The sequence below is a fragment of the Hetaerina americana genome, unplaced genomic scaffold (genome assembly GCF_022747635.1).
Source record: "Hetaerina americana unplaced genomic scaffold, ioHetAmer1.1.p SCAF_26, whole genome shotgun sequence".
Lineage (NCBI taxonomy): Eukaryota > Metazoa > Arthropoda > Insecta > Odonata > Calopterygidae > Hetaerina > Hetaerina americana.
The window spans coordinates 2,755,417-2,771,616 of NW_027286830.1; the positions used below are offsets into that span (position 1 = coordinate 2,755,417).

At 34.8% G+C, this 16,200-nt stretch overlaps 1 protein-coding gene across 10 annotated transcripts in view; it reads left to right on the forward strand.

Moving 5' to 3' along the window:
* Psi (P-element somatic inhibitor) overlaps positions 1 to 16,200 on the forward strand; it is a 39,893-nt gene that overhangs the window by 16,611 nt on the left and 7,082 nt on the right. For 6 of the 10 annotated variants that reach the window (XM_071586801.1, XM_071586807.1, XM_071586802.1 and 3 more), the window contains 7 exons: positions 42 to 288; positions 4,701 to 4,858; positions 5,064 to 5,137; positions 5,980 to 6,068; positions 6,170 to 6,339; positions 10,888 to 11,109; positions 15,507 to 15,848. In XM_071586801.1, coding sequence (XP_071442902.1) covers positions 42 to 288; positions 4,701 to 4,858; positions 5,064 to 5,137; positions 5,980 to 6,068; positions 6,170 to 6,339; positions 10,888 to 11,109; positions 15,507 to 15,794 — 1,248 coding nt within the window. In that variant the 3' untranslated portion in view covers positions 15,795 to 15,848. The remainder of the gene's footprint in view (positions 1 to 41; positions 289 to 4,700; positions 4,859 to 5,063; positions 5,138 to 5,979; positions 6,069 to 6,169; positions 6,340 to 10,887; positions 11,110 to 15,506; positions 15,849 to 16,200) is intronic. The other 4 variants (XM_071586803.1, XM_071586806.1, XM_071586809.1 and 1 more) reach the window with 4 other exon arrangements.

Sequence of the window (16,200 nt, forward strand, 5' to 3'; positions counted from 1 at the left end):
GTTTGTTTTTTGGCATTGATATATATTTATTGCATTTGCAGCGTCGAGACAGTGAGATGGGGAGAGGGCGTGGAAGGGGTGGAGGTGGTGGAGGTCCCCCACCACCCCCATTTGATAGAATGGGTGGCGGAAGAGGAGGAGCTGGTGGTGGTGGGCAGTTCGGGGGAGGTGGCTGGGGGGAAAGGAGGCCAGGAGGCATGCAGGGTGGACCAGGGGGGCCGATGGGTGACAAGCAAGAAGCCACTTTCTCCGTCCCTGCAGGGAAGTGTGGAATTATAATTGGCCGAGGTAAATTTCTTTGTAACATTACTTAGTAAAATAATTAATGAAACATGGTTACATAGGTTTATAGTGCGTGCAACGATTGGTGAGGTGGGAAAAGTGGGGATTTGTCAGATTTGTCAGAACTTGCTAATAAGTCTGGGAGTCAAAAAATTGTTGAAGAATATTACATGCCGTTCATAGTTATTCAGTGACGTAAACAGTTGAAACTGTCTTCCTCCATGAAATCAAACCTCAGTCAAAATTGTTAGTAACACACTGCTTTGGAGTGAACAACATAATTTATGTTTTACCATTGTTTAGGACCATGCTATTACTTTTACTCCAGTCTTACATTGCCTTTATCCCCGGTAAGTCCATCAAATTACATGAATTCATGATGCTCTTTTCACAGTACACATTTCTTGCAGTTAACCCTTAAATTTATGGGTAGATAATTTATGAATATTTAAAAAAAAAGTATTGGGCCTAGCACAAACCTCTGAGGTACTTGGTTTGGATTGGAGATGAGAGAAAAACATTTCCATCTTCATCGAAAACAACCTTATGCTGTCAGTTTGATAAGTATGTCTTTAGTCAACTCGGAGCAACTTCTCTTCTGCTGAGTACCTCACATTTTGGTTGTAGTATTTGTGATCTATCATATCATTTTCTGATAGTTTCTTAGCTATTCATGTGGTGGGGAATTTGAGGACAATCGGGTTAGGTGCCCTTAATGTTGACGGCAGTATTATTATGTTTCATGTTTTAATTTTCTTACGAAGATTTGCATTACTTTGATTCTTAATTCTTAGCTTTATCTGCCTCAATTACAGGGCAAATACTACTACTTGCATAGCTATGAGATTCTTGTAATATCACATAATCAATTATCCCACTGCAATTAAAATAATTTAATTTCCATGTTTTCTGTTTGGTGAAAAAATCATATTTTGAAATAGTATTTGAAGGGATAGTGTGGGAATAAGATTTTAATTTGTGTGATTGTTGATTATGTGATAATGCCAGAGTCTCCCTATAATTGCTATGCAAGTTGTATATTTTTGCCCTGTAATTTGTTGAATTTTATTAAAAAGTATGCATTTGACAATCACATTAGGTGCCCAGTGATGAGAATTCAGTATTTGTAAAAACATGGAAATATTAAATTGCATAATAAATTCGTGATCTCTCACTCTCTATTATTCTGTTTGCTAAGATATGAAAGTCAGATGTACAATGTTGTAATGGCTAATGTGAATCAGAGGAAATGTAGGTAGGTAGTGTAAAGGTAACATAATTTGGTTTTGCATGTGGTTTAATTCTAGTTTACGGCTGGTGCCCTAACAATCCTCACCACCTGCCCTTGCGGGGTATTATTCTGTTTGCTAAGATATGAAAGTCAGATGTACAATGTTGTAATGGCTAATGTGAATCAGAGGAAATGTAGGTAGGTAGTGTGAAGGTAACATAATTTGGTTTTGCATGTGGTTTAATTCTAGTTTACGGCTGGTGCCCTAACAATCCTCACCACCTGCCCTTGCGGGGTATTATTCTGTTTGCTAAGATATGAAAGTCAGATGTACAATGTTGTAATGGCTAATGTGAATCAGAGGAAATGTAGGTAGGTAGTGTGAAGGTAACATAATTTGGTTTTGCATGTGGTTTAATTCTAGTTTACGGCTGGTGCCCTAACAATCCTCACCACCTGCCCTTGCGGGGTATTATTCTGTTTGCTAAGATATGAAAGTCAGATGTACAATGTTGTAATGGCTAATGTGAATCAGAGGAAATGTAGGTAGGTAGTGTGAAGGTAACATAATTTGGTTTTGCATGTGGTTTAATTCTAGTTTACGGCTGGTGCCCTAACAATCCTCACCACCTGCCCTTGCGGGGTATTATTCTGTTTGCTAAGATATGAAAGTCAGATGTACAATGTTGTAATGGCTAATGTGAATCAGAGGAAATGTAGGTAGGTAGTGTGAAGGTGACATAATTTGGTTTTGCATGTGGTTTTATTCTAGTTTACGGCTGGTGCCCTAACAATCCTCACCACCTGCCCTTGCGGGGTATTGTGTACATGTAGATGTATCCATTGATGGCTGCCTGGATTTCTGAACCACTATTTAATTAATAGTTAAAAATTAATGTATTATTTATTAAAATAAGATCAATTAGGGAATCTGTGATCTTCCTAAATGTACACTTCCTGGATAATGGTGATAGTGAATTATTTTAAGGATTCTCAGATTAAAATTTTTCATTTTCAAATATAGGAGTGCACATTTACTCACAGAAGGAATGACCCTGAATGAATTTAATATTTATTTTTCATTGGTAGTGTCTGTTATCCATGTAAGTTCTGTTCAGCAAGCAATGTTGTTGAAGTACGTGGATTTGTTGCCATATGATAGCATATATGGAAATGTCCAGCTCTAATTAGCTCTGAGCAATATATGCTCTTTTAAGTTGGCATTTTCGGTTTATTACTTACATGCTTTGAATGCCTATTAAAATTATTTTGATGTCCTCTTTATATTTGTAACATAACCACTTGGTGAGTGTAATTTGAACTAGATGTTGTAATATATGCAAATACAACGCAATATCCACCATGTCGTTGGGCATTTACCAAGTTGGGAAAAATGAAATATTTTAATTTCAATCCAGTCCTAATTGCGATACTTTCTCAACCTATTTCAACACCAGTCCTGTTTTTAATGTATTAAGTTTATGACTAACAACTAGTGCAGGTACTGAAAGGGGTTGCTCTTCAGAAGTAGTGAAATCAGCATTTTTAATAGCAACTAAGAATAAAATGTAATTTTGTAATGGCATGCTCTTGTACCAAGATACCACTGTGTGAGATAAGTGTTTATTGGTAGTGAATAGGTTATCAGCTTAAATTGGATAATAATGTACATTTTTGCTTAAGGTATGCTTTTTCATGTAAGAATTTGTCCCTTGAATCAAGTGAAGTCAAGTTATTGCGTGTCAAACTAATTTTCTGGTTCAAAGTTTATGGTTTTATCAGTTTAAAGGAGAAAAATGTTCAGGTTTTATTTTATTACTGCACTCTCTTGATTATATTTGCTAATATATGTGTAATAAAGCATAAATAATACAAATTAATCAAAATATGAAGAATTAAGTCGTGATATAAAAAGATATATACAGAAACTCCTATTTCATTTTGTGTGATTAATTTGAATTTATTTGCAATGGAAGGTACAATTAGTAAATTTTTATCCTTAGAATTGTATTATTTCAATAGCATAACATTTTTCTCAGAAGGCTGAACAAGCATGTGGGAGATAGAAAGTGCAATGGTGAAAGACCAGTATTAACAAGGGATTTAGGATATGAATTCATATTCATCATATGTTAACCAAAGTAAATAATGCTGTGTTGATGGTTATAACTTATTTGTTGAATAGTAAAACCAAGGATATGCTCACTTTAAAGGAGAAAATGGAATTTCTATGGCTAATGCATGTGAGCAAAACAATAATGGGAAAGTTTGCATAGTACAAAAATGTATAAACTAAAACTATAAATACTATTATCAACTTTTGATTTTGTGGAATTGGACACTTACAACCAAGCCAAAATATGTAAAACTATTTTTTGTAAGTTTATCTATGTTGTTAAGCATCTTCACCATTACAATATTCTTAAAATTTAAGATGCAAAGAAGAGTGTAGCAAATCAGCAAATGGATAATTGAGAGTTTACTGTGTTATTTCAAAGTTCTGTAATGAATTAAGGTATAACCTCAATAAGATTGATAAAAACTTGTCTTTGTTTTGAATTTCATGAGTATTGTTATATGTTTTGTTAAAGTTAACTTCATTGTAGTTATTGTTAAATTGCTATTTTTGTTTTTTTTGGGCATAACTATTTATGAGCTAGTTTAGCTCATAACATGGTTAAGTAATGAATTAAGGTAATCGTTTTTCGTTCAGGAAATAATTTTGGTTTCCATCTTCTATTTAGGTAATCATTTGTGCTTATGGAATAGTGTTTGCTTAATGGCATCATTTTATCCATATCTTGGAAACAATGGATATTGAGTTCCTGATGTTTATCAAGTTATCATCTACTAACTTAGGCATGGAAATAGTCTACGTAATGTGAAATTTAATAAATTCAAGTGAGCCCTAAAGACAATGTGTCATCTGGTGGTTACATCACCTATAGTAAAATTAAATTGTATGCCAAATACTAAGTAAATGTCTGTTGCTAGGTATGTCATAGAAGGATAATAGAGGTGAATAAGAATGGAGAGAGATGTATATTCCAATGAATTTTTATTTACATTGTAAGCAATGGGATCATTGCATTGAAATCTATCCCGGTGATTAATTTGATGTACTTGAGGGCATGTTGTAATTTATGTTGTTTCAGTGGTTAAAAACTATTTTTTGTCATTTCTGCAGGTGGAGAGACTATTAAGCAGATAAATATGCAGACTGGAGCTCATTGTGAGCTTGACCGACGGCCACCTTTAAATCCTAGTGAAAAGGTGTTTGTTATTCGTGGAACCCCAGATCAGATAGAACATGCGAAGCGACTAATAAATGAAAAAATTGGCATGGTAAGTTTAAAAATAATTGTTGTAATGCACAGTTAGTGGATGACTCCATTAGAAGTTAGTCGCAGCATCTCCCACAGTTTTAATTAAATTATTAATTAGAATTAAATTATTTTGATTTTAACTGACCAGGTAGAATTCTTGAATTGAATGACAAAATTACATATTTTAATTTTCATTGCTGAATATAAATCTTTGGTGCTTACAGCCTCCTGGACCAGGTGGGCCAACACAACCTCCCACACAGTATCCTGGAATTAACCCAGGACCAGGACCTGGCGGGTGAGTTGATGACTATGCTCAATTAGACAAGGTTCTGCATAATTAATATTCTGATTGCTGATTGAATGGACCCAATAACAGGCATTGGGAAATGGGGTTGTCCCTCCAATCAAAAACGTTGAGTTATTTTCTTGGTCAAAATATTATCTTTTTGTGAAGTGTTTTAATTACTGGTATTTACATTTTCCATTATTTTGGTTGTTCTTTCTTTTTTTAACTAAAATTTATTTTTTATGGACTTTTTAAATGGTCTTTGATCATCTTCGCTGTAATGACTTCAAAATTATTTATTTATAGAATTATTCAGTATAATATTTTGAATAGTGAAACTAATGAAATCAAACTAACTGCCTGGACAGGACCAGTGTTAAGCTGTATTTAATGGTGCAATGATCTTTTTTGATAGTTAAGACTGCTATAGTTAGCCGCCTAATGCTGGGTGAGCTATTAAAGGGGGAGGGGTGGCACCATTACCATAAATTTTGAATAAAATGACCACATTAATCTTGTTCGTGTTTGAAACCTTTGATTTCTCTTTTGCCTCCGGATACCTTTGATAAAATTGTGTTTATTAGAAATGTTTGGAACAATATTGCTTATAATGACAAGTGCCCAAATTTTTCAGTAAAAATTCGAAGAGATGAAATGGTATTTTTCAATGTTTAATATTACTTTTAGGGTGAGAAAATTGTGATAGCCCAAATGTTTGTTGTAGAATTTTGTCTTTAGGAAAGTTTAGTGTAAATATTTGGCAGTACTACAGAAGTAAGCCTTTTTGGAGTCGTGCTGTAAAATATGCAGTGGTCATTAAATTACCTTAAATTTTTGTTTTCGTTTTGTAGCCAGCAACCACCACCCCAACATTATGCTCCTCAAGGATGGGGGAATGCCTACCAGGCCTGGCAGAATCCTGCACATCCCTCTGACCCTAGTAAGTGGCTACAATAGTTCAAGCTATATACTCATATATATGGCTGCTATCTAGAGTTATATTATATTTGCTTGTGGTGTTTTTGTCTGGTCCAAAAACAGATGTTGCCTTTTGGAACACTTCCCAATTTTCCTCAGATGGTGGTCAACAGGTCCAAGTAAACCCTCAAACTGGGCAGCCAGACTACAGTATCCAATGGGCTGAGTACTACCGGTCTTTAGGAATGCATCGAGAAGCGGAGATGATAGAACAACAGTCCAAAGCTAGCAAGGTGAGAATTAGCTTGGTAATATTTTGTAAGAAATGTGATGAGGAAGTAAAATTAATTGCTGAAAACCCATTTTGTAGATACTGTAAAACCCCTTATTTGCATTTTTCTTGGAACCCTAGAAAAATTGTAGCGTGGGAAAATGCAAATTGCCGGTCAAGGAGAATTTTCATTTTTACATGATCAATTATGGAATTGTTTTCTGTAGAATCATCACAAATTACATTAACTTCATCACAGTCAACATAACCTCACTGCGTTCCTGAAGCGGATATATGTTGTAGTATCCTTAACTTGCTTCGAAGCTGATGACGTGTAAAGTACTCGATGCATTCAATTTGATTGCCTTTGTATTACTATCACAATCTTGTAGAGATATGAATTTCTATGCAATCATTCTTCAATAATGCACTATAATTGAGTGTATTACCTAAATCCATTCGTTAAGGCTTACTGATATAGTTAACAGGAGAAAATTGTAACTACATTTCTCCAGTGTACATTAGGTGGGATGGGTTGGACGTTGATCAGGAAGAAACACAATTTTTCTGGTTTTTCCCATTTTTTCATCTGAAGCATGTACCTCATCTTCGAATATTTCTGAGTTAAATGCTTTAGAATATGTTGTTTATGTAGCAGGAAATTGTTTTTACATATTTAATGCACCTAGGACTCATTGATTTACCAACCACTAGTAGAAACGGAAGCTTTGCACTTCCATTTGAATTTGTGATTAATAAGACTTCTTATTTTGCTCAGCTCCCTCTCACATGAAATCAGTCCTACCTCATGTGCCTTGTTCTTGCTGGCTGCACCTTGAAACAAACACTCATTTGTGTTATAAATATTTTTTCGGCTCTTGACTTAGAGAAGTTGATTCAACTCAGACAACATCTTCAACAAGGTTGCAGTGTCAAAATCAGTGCATCAAATTGCAGCTCACTCAGAATTGTCTATTTTTAAAACCTATTCAAGCAATCAGTTGATGCTGTGACATTTTCAATTCCTAGTTCTGCCGGAATGGACAATGGTTTTTCTCTTCTGATGACACCATTCATGGGATTTTTGATGACCCATCACTTAAAAACAACCCTTTAATTAATTACTCTTACTTATAATTCTTGAGTTTCTCGTTTTAGACCAATTTCTCTTCTGGTTTGATTTTTTCAGAATCAAATCTGGATTTTTCAGCAGTGTGCTCTGTATATAGGCCTGCAATCTTTGATATTTTGCCAAATCAATACATATCCCATCATGAGAATCAACTGGTTCCTAAATTTTTATTTTGGCCTTCATTGAAAATGTATTTCACTAATGCTGCATCTGTCCAAGCAGGATAAATTTGTGTTCCTGAGTAATTGAGTAAAACTTAGTACAGGAGAATCTGAGCTACCTTGCTGTTTGACTAGTGCAAACAGTTGTCCAACTCAGAAATTATTTTAAGAAAATAAATTTTTTTTTATTCAGTGTGGTTTTGATTATGTAGTGCAAGTTTCAATCCTTCAGTTTCTCAAGATACCATTACTGTAGTTTGTTGCCTCTTGGCAGTACAAACAATCCGGATTGTTAGTACTCATTTTAATGCCTAATGCTGTAAACTTACATGTAATAAGAATTGTCTCCCTCAGGTGTTATTTGAATGCATAAATTGCATAGTTAACTCCCAGTCAGAAAATGTATTATTGCAGCAGTCCTTTCCTGGCAGGCTGAGATTACAAGTTCAAGTATTTTCATCACCAGTGTCTGCCATGTTCAAAATCTTAAATGAAACCATTCACATTATTACTCGTGCCTTTTTTAATTGTATGAAACAATATCAAAACAGTTTTTTGTATAGGATGATGTACATGAGTAACTGTAAAAGAACATGAAATTTTGTAAATGCAGCTTAGTGATGCAAATAGCAGGAAAGTTGAAAATGAAAGTGTTAATATGGGGTTCCGCATGCATGGAGTAAGTAGAAAATTTTATGGGATCTGGTAAAATTGTCGTAAATTTTGGGAAGTTTCTAATTCCAGTGAAAGAATAAAGGGTTTTAATTTTATAAGTATGTTCAACGCTATTATGTATTGTGAATAAATTTATTTCTTTGGAGTTGTAGGCCATGCATGAAAAGTAGATACAGAATGCCTTAATGTTAGCACGTTGAAGGCGTATCTAGTAGCTGTGGTCTCATTTTAATTGGGTGAAAGAACTTTTGTTGTTAGGTTGATAGAAAATTCTATGTATATAGTTCATTAATATATGCATATACACTTTATTATCTTTTAATTCACTTAGGCTTAGATAAGCCATTTAGACACATTGTCGCATTTTTCTGCTAGAAAATGTGTAAGAGAAAAACTATTCTTACGGGCTAGTGTATTTTAAGGCATCCTCTTTTCTCTCATTTTTCTGATGCATCAGTGACAGTATTGTAGTTCTGCAGCTGTTTTAGTTGTAACTTAGAATTGGGTAAAACCCAATGCATATTAACCTGGGTTCCTGATGTCAATCGCAGAACAAGTAGGAAGCATGCAGCAAAATATCTCGGGTTACTAAATTTTTATTCTCGAAAATGGGGGCAATAAGTACTTATTGATAAGGGAATATTATTGATGCAGAATCCAGAACTCTCAGCAGCAGGTCAACTCTGAGTCGTGTACTATTTAAGCTCATACCTAAACTGAATGCTCTACATCAGCTATTAAAGGGCTCCAAGTCCCTCTTTCCTGTTGCAGGAAACCAAAACATAAAACGCAAAGTTTGCAACAATAGAATAGCCCTAAGACACACACCTATGTTTGCCCGACTGCATTAACGATAATTTATTTTAGAAAATCCGATCATGACATGACATTTATTTAATTTGAGCTAGTACACATCCTTGTTTACTTTTATACTATGCAACTATCATGAACTTTAGTTTTTGAAATCTCTTTGCATGCAGAAAACTGTTCTATTACACGTAATGTTATCACACATGATGGTTCTTGTGGGAGTTGGTTACTGGTCAGGATTAATTTAAGGTGAAATTGCAAGTTTTTCATTTACTACTAAAGCATAACCTTTTCCAGACTAGGTATAGAAAACTCAAAAATTGTTTTTAAGTGAAACAACAACACACAGATAAGCTGAGTATAGTTTGAAACAAAAATGTCGAGCAATGTGGATTTCATAGTTTTTATTTTTAAACGAGTCAAAATTGTATTGTCGGAATTAGTTATCTTCTTTTGCTAACATTTGCTCCCATTGATAACTATTTTTTAACTGAACTGAAAAAAATTGGTTCATAGGATAGGCTCTGCCTTAGATTTGTTGAAGATAAGTGATCTGATTACTGCAATGGCATCATGCATGCCTCTGCCATTCCTGAACCCAAACCTGTCCTGTGAGTAATTATTTGCCCTGTACTCAATCCTTATGGTTTTGATCCTGAGAATGACTTCAGCTGCATGGGGAATCAAACTTATTGTTCTGTAGTCCTCACTTGTTGTACTTTACCTTTTTCAGAATAGGAACTATCGTTGATCTCACAAATTCTTACGGCCTGATTCTATCCTCATAGATACTACCAATCTATCCATATAGACTATTTCTCCCACATTTTCCTAAACCTTCTAGTATTTCGGCAGGAATGTTGCCTACCACCCTATTATGCCTTTTCTATCTCAATGGCGAGTATGCCTGGACCTAAGCTATCTTCCTTTACGTCATGTTCTTTTTCTATGTCTAACCTTTTGGTCGAAGTTCTTTTCCGCACAGTTCTTCTTTATATTCCTTCCATCTCTGTTGGATGTTTCCTGTTTCAACTATTATCTTACCCGACTAATCTAACTTTTGACACATCTACCCTTCTTACTTACTGATAGTGTTCTGATCTTCTTTTATTGTGCACCAATTTCACCATTGCTCTGCCAACTTTCCATATCCACGTCCAGCATCTTCCACCATGCTTCTTATAGCTCATTTACCTCACTCATGATTTTCTGTAAAATCTGTTGATAGTCCTAGTTTCCGTATAAATTATGACCATTTTTCCTCATCTGTCAGTTATCTGTGCAGTGACATTATATTTCAATTATCTGTGCCATGACACAGTGTAGAGTCAAAAGTGAATTTTCCCCCTTTAGTTTATTATTAGGATCACTATTTTCTAGTGATTTTCTAATGTCAATATCATAAATCACTGTATCTTAAAATCTTATTCCCAAACACACATTACTCTAATTAGGAACAATGCATGAGTTAGTTCTGTCACAGGAATTTTAGGCTTATAATTGATGGTGAGTAGCATGTTTTGTAAAACATATTGTAGTAAAGGTTCCTGTGTTATTACTTCTTCAATAGTGTAACAGCACTTAAGTTTCATAATTGCCCACTATTGATGACCTAAAAAGTAGTAGTTATATAGTTAGCTATAAAGCATATTTTAAGCTTTGCTGGCAGTTTCATTTTCCCAGGTTACTATAAGGGGTGTGGGTATTCCAAGTAAAGAAATCACATATTTGTAAGTTGGATGCCAGTTGCCCACATTAGGTCTTACGCTATTGAGTTTGGGATGTCTTACAGTTAAACCCACAATTGGCTTACCAGGGCATGCAACCACAGCCAGGGCAACCGCAACCCCAACCAGGTCCAGGTGGGCCACAGCCTGCTGGTCCTCAACCAGGTGCTCCTACAACTACTCAAAATGGAGCTGCTGACTACAGTGCCCAATGGGCGGAGTATTACCGCTCAATGGGGAAGATAAAGGAAGCGGAGGCGATTGAAGCTCAAATGAAGGCAGGAAAGGTACATAGTTTTTGGTCATTTTTTGCCTAGTTAAAATCACAACCGAAAATGCCACAGCAGGAAGTTAAGTGGATCACACTCTGATATGAATATTTGAGAAATTTCAGTTAGAAATTGATTTAACTTCTCGATTCCAGAGGAAATAGTTTACTCCAGTATCTCAACTGGCTTAAAGCACTAAAGCAGTATTTAAGAAATCCCAAGCTGAGGCAAATAGTTTTCCTGCTGTGACTTTTCGAATTCTCGCATATTTTTGAAAAGAAGACAGGTTGGCTGTGAATGTAAAGTTATATTAATTCCTGTAGCCAATAAAAAGAACTTGGAAGGCTCCTATAATGTTATTTTGGTCAGCCACCATCAACGGGGATATTGAAGTGCTTGAATAGACTATGATAATACAGTAGCACTTCCATGTGAAAGTGAGCAGTCAATTTGGGTGGGAAAGAGTATGTAGCAATTTGGGGGAAGGAGAGAGTAGTGTCTTCTCGCTGCCAATCCCTTCACTCTCACTGGTGACAGTCCACAGCTGAGCGAAAAGACATTTTAGTATCCTTAGAAATTGTTTTTATCGGCTATAGGAATTAACCTAACTTAACCCGAATTTCTTACTCTGGGTTATTTCAATGCATGTACTTCTGTCACCTATGGCCAATATGGCCAAATTTTATCTTCATATTTTTGTTTTCCTTTCTTTTTAGTTCTTATTCTATGAAAGTTTTAAAATAGTGTTGCAAGACTTTCAATGGCAAGTGGAAAATAAATGAAATTAAGACTTTCTACCGAAAACATCAGTTGCTTTCTTTTGCAGAATAAGTGAGTGGTTAAGTTCACTATCAATGCAGGTATAATTGTAGCAAATAATTTCATTCACAGTGCTAAAACATAAGTGCAAATACAAATACAAATTTTGTGAGTTCAAAACATAGGTTTCACTAAGAAAGACTTTTTGGGTCTTAATGACGTAGCTGCATATTGTAAGCAATGAGTTATAGTTAATCATATTTAATGAAGATATTTTAATTTCATATGACTGAACCACAGTTTTCAAACTTAGAAAGTGTCAATTTAAAGTCATTGATTGAATGTCCACCCCATAGTACAGTGAAATGTCAAGTTTATTTTCAAAAGAATCAAATTAAATTTTTTGTGAGACATGCCTCATTCCGTTTTACTTAAGACACGTCTTTTTGCTGACTCTTCACAATGCTATGAAAATGTGACTGAATTATCATGAAATAAAATTCTGGTGTGCATCGCCACTTCCTTATTAGGGTGGTGCCTGATAAGATTTGTTTCCCTTGCTATCCAGATGACAATTAGCTTGCTTTTTCGCACTTAACTCTTCTTGAAATCTTGTTGACTTTCTTAATGATAAACCAGCATAAACAACATAAATTTTATTGAAATCAATATTAAAGCAAAGCAATGCCACTAGACGGCTGTTACACAATGTTAACAGATGTATTATTTTCAGTGATCGTAAAACTCAACCTGATGAAACAATTTATTTAGTTTGGCCCATTATAAATGCAATTCCCAATAGTTTGCAGTTTATTTTTATTAATAAAGTCAAATAACACATGTTCAATTGATTATTTAATACTTTCAAATAAGTGAATTGTGTAGGATGTAGTTAAAAATACATTTGAAGAACTTATTGAATAAGATAAATTAAGACTTGAGGTTTTTGATTCTAAGGTTTCGCTGAATATTATAAGATGGTGTAAATGCAAGGTATTATATAAGGTGGTATAGATACTATGGTGAGAAGAGGGAGTTTAAGTATTTCATGGTAGAGGAAAGGGCTGGAAATGACAATTTTCATTTTGATTAAGTATACGCCTTGTTTTTTATGGCATAGGTAGTATCTATTGAAATGTAGCATTTTCATCTACATATGAGGTCTGTTTAAAAAGTATCAAGACTTATGTTTTTTTTTGTTTTTCTTTTAAAAAAATTATACATTTATTGATGAGTATTTATTTCGTCTCCTGCAAAGTTATCCCCATTAGATATTATACACTAGTGCCAACATATTTTCCAATCCTGAAAGCATTACGAAAAATCATTTTTTTGTGAACTTGTTCAGCTCCTTTGATGCAATCTTCCGTCTCGTCAATCGTAGTGTAGTGTCGTCCTTTAATGGGCCTCTTCAGTTTCAGAACGAGAGTAAGTAATACGGGAATACGGTGGCTGCGGCATCATTAGTGTGTTGTTCTTGGCCAAAAATTCGCGCACGAGTAACAATGGGTGAGCAGGGGCATTATCATGGTGCAAAAGCCAATTTTTATTCTTCCACAAATCCGGGTGGTTGTGGTGGATTGCACAACCACACGATTTCATGCAAATTGCGCATTACTTGCAGTTAATATTTCTTATTTACCATTCTACCCTGTGGCATGAACTCATGATGCACAATGCCGCTGCAATGGAAGAAAATTGTAACCCAACCTTGACATTCGACTGAACTTGGTGTGCTTTTTTTGGTCTTGGCTCGTGCTGTAGCTTCCATTGGTATGATTGAGCTTAGTTTCCAAGTCATAACCATAAACAATCACCAGTTATGACCCTCTGGAGCAAATTTGTGTCGTCGCGGTCCGAATCCGACAACTCGTTGTAAATTTGAAAAACCCAGGATTGTCCTCACTCTGTCTGAGAAAAAATTATTTCTTCATTTGTTAACCTATAGGTACCTCAAGAGTTATCATCTGACCAATAATCAATCAGAGCATTTCATCATCTTTGCTCTATGTAATGTTGGATGTAAATACTTCTTAAACTCATTGCATTATTTGGCTCTTCTAATACCCGAAGTCTTTCAATTCCTGCTAATTAACAATACCGGGGAGTTATCTCCAAACTGAAGTCATGGACTCTCCTTATTGTCCTTTGTAGTAACATCATTTATGTTAAGTTTCATCTATTGTGAACTTACTTTCCATTTGAAAACTTATTTCTGCCTACCATTACTATTCAGCACAGTTTTATTTCTCTTAATACTCCATTGAAAAGAAATTGATGTTATCCAAATAATGCTACCCAAGTTCACATGCTCAACTTGCCTTCTCCAGGAATTTCAGCAAATTGCTTAACTTTGATGTAGAAAGATATTGGTAATTAGGCTCCCACACAATAAGAACCCTTGAATGTGGTTCTGGCTTATTTATTTTCATTTTTTTAACACTTAAGATATATATTATCTATATTGTTGATATTAGCTTTTGTGTCTCCTTTTACGTATTGGTCTTGGAAATATGCATATTTTTAAATGCTGCTGATTAAATACCAATTGTACTGCTGCTTTAGTGTGTTGATAAATTGTTATTAACAATATCTTGCTTCAATTTGGTTATCGATTAATAAATGGTTAACCAAACTAGTAATTCTTCCAATCTTTTTATTGATATGACATATTGAAAAAATGAAACAGTTATGTTTTTTGTGCTTTCATATGATCAAATTATTTCTCTTGAGTGTAGAAATAAATTTAGGTTACGATTTAATATAAAAAGCTCCATCTGACATCCTGAAGTGGCAGACTATTTATAGGAAGGTTTACTGTAACAAATAGTTGTTGCGCTGAATTGCGAAGTGTTAAGAAATTCTGCAGCTCCATTAGACCAACCATTTGATTTTTGACCATTTTCATATGACGTTTGTATTTCATTGTAATTGAAAAATTGTACAAAAGGAAAGGAAATTGATATTGCTGAAATATATAATTTTTCAAAAAATATATAATCATCAGAAAAAGTAATTTCTTTTGGAAGAAATTTTTATAAAATGGATCTTCTGTGAAGGGAGAGTTGAAATACATTTAGCATATAAGTTGAGAACATAGTTTTTCTTCACATTTAGGTTTTGTGTTTGAGGGAGCTGTGTTCTACATAGGCTTATCTGTATTATTGTCAATGTTGTTTCAACTCATGTTTCCAACTTGTGGAATAATTGATATGATCTCCAGAGAATTCTTTTTTGCAAATAAGGCAAAAAAAGCTACATTATATATATTTGGAAATAATAATTGTTCTGTTCCTGCCTTTGGAATAACTGAGGTGCACTTTATGAAGAAACAGCTTTCCTAAATAACTTGGGAATATTGTCACTAAGTTAGTTGATTTATATTTCTTTCCATGGAATATATTTTCCATGATAGTGCAAGTATATAAGAATCATTGTTAATTGTTTGTCGACTTAATTGCTGTTGAAAACACTTCATATCATTTTGCTTTTTCTCTTTGAATCAATTGGATGTATATCAATATGGCTACATATAAATATCATTATTGTAGTCAATATTTATTTTATTTTGATTTTGGTTGTCAATTACTTTCCAATGGTCAATTCAGTAGTTTTAAAGGTTTTTTAGTTGTGACAAGAATAAATGATTACTTTAGATGGCGAACTTTCAGCTTGGGCAGCCAGCAGGTGGCCCAAATCCTCAGCAGCCCGGAACAGGTGCTCAACCTGGCCAGGCAGGACCAGGAGCTGGAGCGGGTGGCCCAGCTGCAGGTCAAATGCCGGCGGGTCAAGCTTACCAACCATATGGCTATCCAGCTGCTGGTTACTATGGAGGTGGAGGCCAGCCCGCAGGTGGACAACCTGGAGGTCCCCAGGCACAGCCGTATAGTTATCCCAACTATGGAGGATATGGAGGCCAACCCGGTGGGCCAGAGAACCAGTGATGTGTCAATATACATTCATGGCCCCAAGGGAAGTGATGGGGAAGTGTCAGGACCGTAAGTATTCCTAAGTTTTGAAATGTATTAATGGGGGATATGTACAGAATATTTGAAGATGCTCTTAATGCTATTTTCTTTTAAGCATTTGAAATTTACCATTAACTGATAAGAATTTAAGCCTTGAACTTGACCACCAACTTAACTTACTTAGTTTTAACCATGAACATAGACTTCATGGCAAGTTCTTGTGATGCATTTTGTTTATATTAAAGATAATATCTTTCATTTTTAGAATGAGAATTTTAAGTGTCTTAATTTTAGTAGCAAAATGTTGTTTAATTGATTTATTGAAATGGTGATTTTGAAGTGTTTTGGGTTTGGTTGTACCTTATCCCATTATTAATAGCTA